The sequence below is a fragment of the Podarcis cretensis genome (genome assembly GCF_951804945.1).
Source record: "Podarcis cretensis genome assembly, chromosome: 8".
Taxonomy (NCBI): domain Eukaryota; kingdom Metazoa; phylum Chordata; class Lepidosauria; order Squamata; family Lacertidae; genus Podarcis; species Podarcis cretensis.
The window spans coordinates 7142929-7154896 of record NC_137177.1 but is presented as its reverse complement, the minus strand read 5'-3'; the positions used below and the strand labels follow the sequence as shown (position 1 = coordinate 7154896).

Here is an 11968-nt window from a genome sequence, read left to right as displayed (position 1 = left end):
CATCGACCCTGCCATGTGGGAATCTTTTGCAGTGCCTGGAGGCAGTCAGTCAGGTCGTGCATCCATAGCAGTGACCGGAGGAGGAATGACCGCTGGGAGAGAGCGCAGAATGAAGAAATGCTATTATACATAGGCAGCAGCACAACCGGACGCCTTCGTCTGCCCCAGCTGCAAGAAAACATGTCTCTCCTGCATCAGTCTCTACAGCCACAGCAGGCGCTGTAACGCTCTGTTCTCTCCTGCCAGAGGTTTTCAAGCACTTTGGGTGGGTGGGGGTACAAATGGAAGGTATCTTTCTCAGATGTGCTTGTAGAAAAGCTGGGACCTAGGCTCTGCCCAGCAGATACCTGTATGTGTTTCAGGCTTTTCATGTTCTTAATTAAACCTGCTTCCTTGTACAGTGGTACCTCGGGTTACATACGCTTCAGGCTACAGACTCTGCTAACCCAGAAACAGTGCTTCAGGTTAAGAACTCTGCTTTAGGATGAGAACAGAAATCGTGCTCCGGTGGCACAGCAGCAGCAGGAGGCCCCGTTAGCTAAAGTGGTGCTTCAGGTTAAGAGCAGTTTCAGGTTAAGAACGGACCTCTGGAACGAATTACAGTGGTGCCTCGCAAGACGAAAAGAATCCGTTCCGCGATTCTCTTCGTCTAGCGGTTTTTTCGTCTTGCGAAGTAAACCCATTGACGGCTTAGCGGATTAGCGCTATTAGCAGCTTAGTGGCTTTAAGCGGCTTTTAGCGGCTTATCAGCTTAGTGGATAAGTGGCTTAGCGGCTTAGAAAAGGGGGGGGGGAGTCGGAAAAACTTGCAAGACATTTCGTCTTGCGAAGCAAGCCCATAGGGAAATTCGTTTTGCGAAGCGCCTCCAAAACGGAAAACCCTTTCGTCTAGCGGGTTTTTCGTCTTGCGAGGCATTCGTCTTGCGGGGCACCACTGTAAGGTCTTAACCCGAGGTACCACTGTATAGTTTTAGTTTTAACAACTGGCATCTGGTGCAAAATGTGATGGGAGTGGTATTCAGTGATGTGACGGAGGCTGTGAAAACCAGCTTTAACGGCCCACTCCCACCTTGCTACCCCTCCATTATTCCTGTGCTTAGGAAACGTGAAAAAATGTAGCAAAAGAACAGGCAATGCCATTTGGAGTTTTCCACTGCAGGCATATCCCCGCCTCATTTTAGAACCAACCACCTGCCTGTTCTTTGCATTTGGGACCTCTTAATCCCCATAAGAAGCGCTTGTGGTATTGTGTTGGGCCAAAGAACAACTTCATTTTTTTTATTTTTAAAATGATATCTATTTATTTTTACAGAAAAACAAAAAAACATCAGACAAATACAAAACAGCAGAAATAATCACAAACATAAATCAAAAACAAAAACTCCAATTTTTTAAAAATTCATGTTTACAAAACTTTCTTTCTTAACTTCCTCGCGCCTCCCTTTTTTTGTTTTCCTCTTTGTCCAATCAGATACAGCAAATCCTTACCCTCTTTCGAAACTCATTTCTAATTATTAAAATCACTCTATTATGTCTCCGATCTTTCCTCCGTATATTTAAACCCCTTTGACATATTGCTTACTTTTGACATAATATAACCTTAGTCTTTCACCCTTTTTCTATTACATTTTTGCATACTTTTTAACACTGTATCACTAATGCCATATTATTTTTATATCCAACATCATTCTGGCATTCATAAACTTTGCAGTATTTCTGCAGATAGTTCTTAAACTTCTTCCAGTCCTCTTCCACCGCTTCTTCTCCCTGGTCTCGGACTCTGCCAGTAATTTCTGCCAATTCCATGTAGTCTATTACTTGCATCTGCCATTCTTCCAAGGTGGGCAGATCTTGTGTCTTCCAGTACTTTGCAATGAGTATTCTTGCTGCTGTTGTCGCATACATAAAAAACGTTCTATCTTTCTTTAACACCAATTGGCCAACTATGCCCAAGAGAAAAGCCTCTGGTTTTTTAAGGAAGGTATATTTAAGTACCTTTTTCAGTTCATTATATATCATCTCCCAGAAAGCCTTAATCTTTGGGCACGTCCACCAAAGGTGAAAGAATGTACCCTCAGTTTCTTTACATTTCCAACACTTATTGTCAGGCAGGTGATAAATTTTAGCAAGCTTGACTGGGGTCATGTACCACCTATAAATCATTTTCATAATATTCTCTCTTAGGGCATTACATGCCGTAAATTTCATATTGGTAGTCCACAACTTTTCCGGGCCAAAGAACAACTACAAGAGCAGGAAGTGACTTGCGGGCTCAAGGGCTGGCATCTCTTGGGTGGCAATGTACACAAAACATTATGCCTCTGAATACAAGGTACAGGGAGCCCCAGGTGGGCAGAACACTGCTGTGCTCATGTCCAGCTTGCAGGGCATCTGGTCGGCTGCTATAAGCAGAGGATGCTGGCCTAAACGGGTCTCCTTTGGCCTGATCCAGCAGACGTGTCTGAAGTTACTTAAACAGGCATTCAGCTGCCTTGAAGCAGACCAAAGTCCACGAAGTAGGCAGATCTGTGTGGGACCCCAGGAGGCCAGATCCGGAGATACAGATAGGTATGTTTTGGAATGCTCTGTGGTTGGGAAAATAGAAATCTCGTTGGAAGTTGTTGAGTCTGGACACTTGAGAAGCAAGAACGGCTTTCCGGAACTGTTGCCGAGAGAATTTTGAGCAAATGTTTATGCAGCAGAAAGTGGAGTTGGTAAACTGCAAAGGTGGTGGAATTTCTAACCTGTGCTTTGGTTTCCTTTCCACCCCCTCCTCCTCACCCGTTCCCAGGTGTTTACTCTTCTACTTGCTGATCTTAATCACCTTGGTGTGCCCTCTGTCTTTCCTCTTCGTATGACAAGAACAAGATGCCTCTCCCCACCCCTGAAAAAGGCTAAGAAGCCGCTGTTTTGTTTTGTTTTATATTTTTGTTTTTTATAATTTTTATTAAGTACAAATTAGAAAACATACATATTTACAACAAAAGAAAATACAAAAGAATTAGAAAATACATATAACCAAGGAAAAAAATTAGAGAATACTTTGCCTCTTTTCATATTTGCAGTTATTTATACCTGTATAAAATGCTATTCACAATAAAGGAGTGAAATGAAAGATAAGATATCAGAAAAAAGAAAAAAAGAACAAATAAAAAATAAAGAAATAAAAGAAAAGGATCATAGGTGGAAATTTTTTAAAGTAGATAAGTATTCACTATACATAGCGGTTTCCCATCTATATTTATATTGTATAATTTCATCTTGTCCTTATCTACCTTAAAAAGTGTTGTTGTTTTTTAAAAGACTTCCACCGTTTGCCTCACGCGTTTTTAATAATCCGTTCGTCAAATCCTCTGTTCTTCATATTTTCCCTTTGGATTTCCTTAATGTCTCACTTTGTATTTTTTATATTACGCACAAGATTATTCTAAACACAACCAGATTTTTATAGTCGAGCCCTGTTTTGTTTTATCAGCATTTAGCACTTTCAGATGCAGTAGTACCTTGGTTTACAACTACAATCCGTTCTGGAGGTCCGGTTGTAAACCAAAACAGGTTGTAACCCAAGGGGTGCTTTTGCCAATGGGGCCTCAATAAAAAAACACACCCAAGGGTTGTAATCCAAAAAAAGGGACACGCACTTCCGAGTTTGACGTGGTAATCCAAAACGGTTGCAAACCAAAGTACCACTGTATAAGCAGCTTCCCAAAGCAGTTTATAGAAAAAATTAAACTGAGAACCATTAATTAAGGGAACATAGGAAGCTTCCTTGTACAGAGTTCACCTGGCTTCCTACTGAGCTACGCGCTTCCCCAATCGCACTTTCATGTTGTAGAACAGAAGCCCGCCATTGAAATCAATACAAATCGAGCCATTTTGAAAGTTGGATGAAACCGTATTCGGACGTGGCCTTGGATTCTTTTAGGTTTAATGTGGAAGGCATGGGGGCGTTGGCGGTTGTAAAAGTTGCCCACGACTCACTTCCATAAAGCGGTGTGCTCAACACACCAGCCTGGTAGACCTTCATCTCTGGGTCAGATGTTAGCATCACATTCTTCCATACCCTTTGTGAAAGGTGAGCCATGGCCGTAGCTGTCTTACCAGTACGTCTGTCCAGCTCAGGATCGATGGGGAGGTTGCTGGTTATGGTGGAACCCAGGCAGACAAAATCATCTCAAGTGTGTGATCACCAGTGCTGATGTTTGGAGCATGGTGACGCCCTGTTGGTCTTCGTCAGGTGATGGTGAGGCTGAACTCCCCGCAGGCAAAATGACTGATGAGCTTCTGTAGAGCTTCCTCTGAGTTCGCTGCCAAAGTTGCATCATCTGCAAATAACATCTCTTAGAAGAGGACATGCCACGCTTTTGTCTTGGTGCAGAGACGTGCCAGATCAGACGACCTGGGTGTGTAGCGTCAATAGGGCGAAAAAATGTTTTTAATCTCCTGGCTCGAAACTGCTTCATGCAATTTAAAAAAAATAAAGAAAGCTTTTCAAACCTGAAACTCAAGTTACTGAATCTGTAGACAGCTACCCTGGTGCTTGGAACCTGGAACATGCACTTCTGTATGCCCCATTTTTGCTTTCGCATTTGCACGCTTTTTTCTTTTGAAGTGAACAATCAGTCCCCGAGACCACGTGAAGGCAGCTGACGGAGGTGTAAACCACATCCCTGCCTTTTGTCTCCTAGGCCTGCAGTCCTCCATCGCTCGCTGCCTGCCTACGTTCCTCGTCTGCCCCCTTGTTGCTCCTCCTGAGGCCCAGTGCACAGGGAACCTAAGACCCATCACCACAAGGTAAGGTCTGCTTTGTGTGTGTGTGTGTTCCCCCTCTTCATGTCTTGTGCTGCACCCACCGGGTGTGCCGGTGACCTTTTAGCTGAGCTGCAAACTTAAAACCCCCAAACTGGGAGGAGAGAGGTGGCGCAGAGAGATGTGTTGATGTTTAGAAGCCGTGAGAATGAAATCAAACCTCCACATGCAGGGATAGTCTACCTCTGGGTACCACTGCTGTGACCAAGGAGAGAGGAGGGCCAATTCTTTCAGACCTGGGAGGTAGTAGACCTGTTGTTCACTGGAGATCTTTAGACAGGGACTGGATGGTCATCTGTCATTGCACTGCAAACTGGATCTAGATCATAAGGCCTCCGAGAGCCACCCCAATTCCAAGGAATCTATTCCCTGGTTGTGAGCTTCTCTGATAAGCCTTAGCTGCTCAGTCCCGGATCAACAATTGTCTAGTTGTGTTTTTCCTCTGTAGCGAGGGAAAGGCACTCTGAAAACTCTGGCCTCGAATCTGGAGAGTGCCATCAGGCAAGAATGCTTGCAACTTGGGTTCAGCACACAGTTCCCCAAGTGCAATCTACTACAGTATCTTGAAGCCTGGCGTCAGCGGTAGGCAGGGTTGGGCGTTTGCCTGGGCCCAGATAATGTCGAGAAGCCGCCATGTTCCATGTTACTGTAAACACGTGGCTTGCCACCTGCTGCTGCGCACATTACAAGTCAGAATCTTTGGAGTGAACTTTATGGAAGTTCATAAATGCTTGAGATGGAAGGTGCAGCGTGGAACCGTCTGCCCATATAGCGGAAGCTCCTTCCCTTAAGGATATTTTTGAGGCTGGCTGTAAGTAACGTTAGCCTTTTGTAGGAACATAGGAAGTGCCTTCTACTGAGGAGGTCTCGCCTCCAGATTGCCCCTTTTATTGTGCATTATTGATGCTCACAATGCTACAGTGGTACCTCAGGTTACATACGCTTCAGGTTACATACGCTTCAGGCTACTGTCAGCATCGCCCTTGAGCCAGTGCCACCAATTGGACTCATACACTTCAGCCCCGACTGGGCTAGGCGAGCTGGGTAGCACTTCCAGAGACCACCTTCTTCAGAGGAACAGGTCAAAGTGCTGTGGACTCACAGCTTAGAGTTGTGAGCACCGGATTCACTTCAACAAGAAGACAGTCGTCGCACAGCAGAGTATAGCAGAGCATAAACGACTCGGAGAGCAGCTCTGTAGAATATCTTTATTCTATCTACAACAATAATACACAACTATATACAGAGCTAAATGAGGTCCAAACGAAAATGAATGCTGAACTGCACTGAGTGTCTGCAGCTGCTCTTAGCAGCAACCTTATCTCTACACACAATCTCTAACACTCAGTCTCTCTCTCTCCGACACACTGACTGACTCTTTGATGTTAGGCTGGAGCGGAATAAGTAGAGAGCAGAACACTGCCCCTCCTCTCTGGAAAATCACCAGACTCGTCAGCAGATTCTTGGATATGGGAGGGGTGAAATCTCAGCTACATACTCCGCTAACCCAGAAATAGTGCTTCAGGTTAAGAACTTTGCTTCAGGTTGAGAACAGAAATCGTGCTCCGGCAGCGGGAGGCCCCATTAGCTAAAGTGGTGCTTCAGGTTAAGAACAGTTTCAGGTTAAGTACGGACCTCCGGAACGAATTAAGTACTTAACCCGAGATACCAATGTATTGGGGTGGGAATCCCACCTTCAACATTGTTCGTGCCTCCAAACATTTTGGGGGCACTCCCACTGCCTCATGCCTAGTCGGCATACCCCATAGCTTCCTGCCGAAAACTCTGCAACGTCTTACACCGCAAATGTTCCAGTTTATTTTTCTCCTGCTTTCATTGTGCTATGGCCTCTCTGGACAGCAATAATGTGGCAGTATCCCAGAACGAACTCAGAACCGCCCCCCTGCCCCCAGTGTCCCTATTTTCCAGGGAGCCGTCCCACCTGTCTGTCTCTAGAGTCTCCAGCTATAATCCTTGTGGGCTATTTAATTACAGTGGTGCCTCGCAAGACGAAAAGAATCCGTTCCGCGAGTCTCTTCGTCTAGCAGTTTTTTCGTCTTGCGAAGCAAGCCCATTGACGTCTTAGCGGCTTAGCGCTATTAGCGGCTTTTAGCGGCTTTTAGCGGCTTATCAGCTTAGCGGATAAGCAGATAAGCGGCTTAGCGGCTTAGAAAAAGGGGGGGGAGGGAAAAAAACCCGCAGGCACTCGCAAGACATTTTCATCTTGCGAAGCAAGCCCATAGGGAAATTCGTTTTGCAAAGCACCTCCAAAACGGAAAACCCTTTCGTCTAGCGGGTTTTCCGTCTTGCGAGGCGTTCGTCTTGCGGGGCACCACTGTATTTAATTGTAATTTCCATAACAAAGGAGACTCTTCATTGGGGTGATGAAGGTGAAGGCTGCCCCCTGCCTCCGTTCTTTAGGACTCTGTTCACCATCTCTCGCCATATAAATGAGATTGTCTCCATTCAGCACCCTTAAAAGCAAACAAACTACAGTTCCCATGATTCTTTTTCTAGGGGTGGGGAAAATGTGCTTTAAATGTATGGTCCAGCCTATACCAAATTACATTTTGTTGATCATTCTTTGTTCCATCCCATACTTTTCGGTGCATTTACCCTTCACTTTCCAAATCATAAAAGTTCTTTTTTTTTTTTTGTTTTAAGTGGATTTGTTGCTCCAGGGTGCCCATCAACCCACTTCAAATTTACAAAGCCAAAGACCCTGTATGTATTTGAACCCCCTCCTGCAAAACATAGTCTGGAGGCCTCTCCTATTACAGTGGTACCTCGGGTTACATACGCTTCAGGTTACATACGCTTCAGGTTACAAACTCCGCTAACCCAGAAATAGTACTTTGGGTTAAGAACTTTGCTTCAGGATGAGAACAGAAATTGTGCAGCGGCGCAGCAGCAGCAGGAGGCCCCATTGGCTAAAGTGGTGCTTCAGGTTAAGAACAGTTTCAGGTTAAGAACAGACCTCCAGAACGAATTAAGTTCTTAACCCGAGGTACTACTGTAGTATATTCCAGCCTGCAAGATACCTTTATCTCTCCCAGTACATGCATTCATAAGGAAGTCGCCATGATGCAGTTTGTGTAGCTGCCAGCAGATGGTGCTGTGAACTGCAATGCGATGACAAGCTGGGCTATCAGAGGGCAAGGAATCATAGAATCATAGAGTTGGAAGAGACCACAAGGGCCATCGAGTCCAACCCCCTGCCAAGCAGGAAACACCATCAGAGCACTCCTGACATATGGTTGTCAAGCCTCTGCTTAAAGACCTCCAAAGAAGGAGACTCCACCACACTCCTTGGCAGCAAATTCCACTGTCAAACAGCTCTTACTGTCAGGAAGTTCTTCCTAATGTTTAGGTGGAATCTTCTTTCTTGTAGTTTGGATCCATTGCTCCGTGTCCGCTTCTCTGGAGCAGCAGAAAACAACCTTTCTCCCTCCTCTATGTGACATCCTTTTATATATTTGAACATGGCTATCATATCACCCCTTAACCTCCTCTTCTCCAGGCTAAACATGCCCAGCTCCCTTAGCCGTTCCTCATAAGGCATCGTTTCCAGGCCTTGGACCATTTTGGTTGCCCTCCTCTGGACACGTTCCAGTTTGTCAGTGTCCTTCTTGAACTGTGGTGCCCAGAACTGGACACAGTACTCCAGGTGAGGTCTGACCAGAGCAGAATACAGTGGCACTATTACTTCCCTTGATCTAGATGCTATACTCCTATTGATGCAGCCCAGAATTGCATTGGCAATTCTGAACCAGAGATAGGACAGACAGCCCAGCAGTGGCGTAGCGTGGGTTGTCAGCACCCGGGGCAAGGCAAGTAATTTGCACCCCCTAACCCATGGATTTGCGCCCCCTAACCCTAACCCCCAGATGTTGCGCCCGGTGCGGCTGGCCCCCCCTGCACCCCCCACGCTACGCCACTGCAGCCCAGGCCAGTGAGTGGACGACTGATGAGGTCAAAGGGGAGAGGGTGGCTTTTGGCACCTTCAGCTCTCCTTCACTGCAGGGGCGTTGGCCTAGATGGCTCCCTTCCAGCTCTGCAGTTTTATGGTTCTATGTGAGTGGCTTTGGCAAGGGGGTGGGGGTGGGGGTGGCAAACAAAGCGGGCAGGGGCACATCCCATAGCAAATTTAAATTTCCTTACATGAGGAGGAATTGATCCACTGAATTACTTACCGGGTCTCTACTGGAACCATAGAAACCTGCCTTTCTACCAAGCTCAGAACTTTAGTACGGTCAACTCTGACTGGCAGCAGCTCTGCAGGGTTTGGGGATGGACTCTTTTCCAGGACCTTCTGCATGCAAACAATAACATTATTATTAAAAATGTTATTATTCAAGCAGGTGGTCTTCCACTGAGCTGCGATCCCTGCGTGGAAGAGTGTTTTGTGGCAAGCACTGAGTGCTGTCCAAACTGTAAGTTGATGTTTCGTTTCACATACCTGGAGCTAAATGGATCTCGGAGGTCCCACTTGCCCCCAAACCCATGAAAACCCGGAGCTCTCCATCTCTTCTCTTACAGATATAGGACGTAATATAATGTTTGAGGATTGGGAAAGATTGTGAAAGAAAGGGGTTAGGTTCACTGCATGCATTGTGTTAAAGGAAAATAGAATGAAAATGATGTATAGATGGTATTTGACTCCTGTTAAATTAGCAAAGATACCGTATTTTTTTTTTGCTCTATAAGACTCACTTTTCCCCTCCTAAAAAGTAAGGGGAAATGTGTGTGCGTCTTATGGAGCAAATGCAGGCTGCGCAGCTATCCCAGAAGCCAGAACAGCAAGAGGGATTGCTGCTTTCACTGCGCAGCGATCCCTCTTGCTGTTCTGGCTTCTGAGATTCAGAATATTTTTTTTCTTGTTTTCCTCCTCCAAAAACTAGGTGTGTCTAGTGGTCTGGTGCGTCTTATAGAGCGAAAAATATGGTATATCATAACTGTGATAATCTATGTTGGAAATGCAAAGAAAAGGAAGGAACTTTTTACCACATGTGGTGGACCTTCCCTAAGGTGAAAGACTTCTGGGAAAAGATTTATAATGAATTGAACAAAAAAATGTTGAAATATACATTTATAAAGGAACCAGAGGCCTTTCTTCTTGGAATAATTGGTTTGGAATTGCCCAAGAAAGATGTTAAATTATTTTTGTATGCCACAACTGCTGCTCGAATTTTACTAGCTAAAAAGTGGAAAACGCAAGAATTACCAACTGTGGAAGAATGGCAGATGAAGATGATGGATTTTTCGGAGCTAGCCGACCTAACCGGAAGAGTCCGTGGCCAGAAGGAGGAGGAGTATCAGGAAGAACGGACAACATTTAATGATTATTTAGTTATATTTGTTAAGTTAAACTAATCGGAAATAGGTTGCAGGTATTTGATTGGCTTAGGATTTTATATAAATTAAGTGATGAATTAATATGTTTAATCTCGAATTGAAATGATATAAGGATGTTAATTGATTAAGTTAAGTTTATAAGAACTCTGATTTGGAAAACCATTAAAAGGATATGCATTGAAATTCAATCAAGGGGGAGTGAGGAAGTCACTTAACTATGTTAATAAGCGTAATTTTAAGGTTATGATTTATGTTTGTTTGTTTATAATTTTGTGAAAATCAATAAAAAAAAATTGGGGGGGGGGAATGAAAACCTGGAGCTCTGGTTCATCTGCCCAACTTTTTCCTCCCACCTACAGGGACGCGTTTGGAAGCCAAACAGAAACCCTAGGAAGCCTTTGGCAATGTGGGATTTGTGAGGACCCGTTAACTGTGGGCGCAAAAGATGTCTGAGCCCATCCTTGGTGCCGGCAGGAGCCCAGTGGAAAAGGACCCTGGGTAAGCAAGCCTTCATAATAGCTCAGGCGGCAGAGCGTGAGACTCTGGGTTTGAGCCCCAGACATAGCTGTCAACCGTCCCTTATTTGGCGGGACAGTCCCTCATCCCAGCGCTGTGTCCCGCTGCTGACCCTTATTGATGATGTCCCTTAAATTTCCCAGGTTTCAAAGGAAGCAGCTCCTCTCCTTCCCTCCCTGCCGGCCAGGGAGGAGGGAGGCTTGGCTGCGTTGCTCACCCAATAAGGAGTCTAAGAATGACTGGGGGGGAGGAGCTTGCATGCCTTGTGCCGATCAAATTGGCCGCGTTGCCTGGGGACTCGCCTTTGCTCAGCGCTTCCCAGCGGAGAGGGGACGGTGGTTTTCCTTGCTGCATCCCCTTTGCCGGGTTGCTGCGCTGTGGGAACCACCGCTTGAGGCTTCGTTTGGCGGCTGGCTGGGCTTTCTGCCTTTGGCTCAGAGGGGCTCAGAAGTTGAACATACCTGTGCTTGGAAAATCCCTTATATTGGCTGCTGGTCCCTTATTTTCAAATCTGTAAGTTGACACCTATGGCCCCAGACTGGGCAAAAGATTCCTGCATTGGACTGGATCATTGTTTCCCTAACTTGGATCTCCAGCTGTTTTTGGACTACAGTTCCCATGATCCCTCACCACTGATCCTGCTAGCTAGGGATGGTGGGAGATGTAGTCCATAAACAGCTGGACACCCAAGTTTGAGAAACACTGGACTAGATGGTTCTCATGGTCCCTTCCAGCTCTGCAGTTCTAAGGTTCTATGATCTCTGTGTGACGGAGGGAATAGATCTGCCAGCCTCATTGTGGGCCAACCTGGCACCTTCCAGATGCTGTTGGACTACCATTCCCATCATCCCCAGCCAGCACAGCATGATGGGACTTGAAGTCCCACAACATCTGGAGGTGCCAGGGACTGGCAGGATGCTGATCAGCCGCTGGGGGGGTTGAGGAAATGGGGCTGGAGTCTGACTTGTGGGGAGCAGTGATTTGTGGGGAACTGTACCAGCCAGAAGTACCACACCATAAAGAAGCCTGATCGCTGAAGAATTGATGCTTGTGAATTATGGTGCTGGAGGAGACTCTTGAGAGTCCCATGGACTGCAAGAAGATTAGACCTCTCCATTCTGAAGGAAATCAGCCCTGAGTGCTCACTGGAAGGACAGATCCTGAAGCTGAGGCTCCAAGACTTTGGCCACCTCATGAGAAGAGAAGACTCCCTGGAAAAGACCCTGATGCTGGGAAAGATGGAGGGCACAAGGAGAAGGGGACGACAGAGGACGAGATGGTGGGATAGT

General features: G+C 45.9%; 1 protein-coding gene across 1 annotated transcript in view; it reads left to right on the top strand.

The window, feature by feature from the left end:
* The first annotated feature begins 10526 nt into the window (after nucleotides 1-10526).
* Nucleotides 10527-11968, top strand: part of RINL (Ras and Rab interactor like) — a 38779-nt gene continuing 37337 nt past the window's right edge. The window contains exon 1 of the mRNA XM_079985373.1: nucleotides 10527-10661. Coding sequence (XP_079841499.1) covers nucleotides 10609-10661 — 53 coding nt within the window. The 5' untranslated portion in view covers nucleotides 10527-10608. The remainder of the gene's footprint in view (nucleotides 10662-11968) is intronic.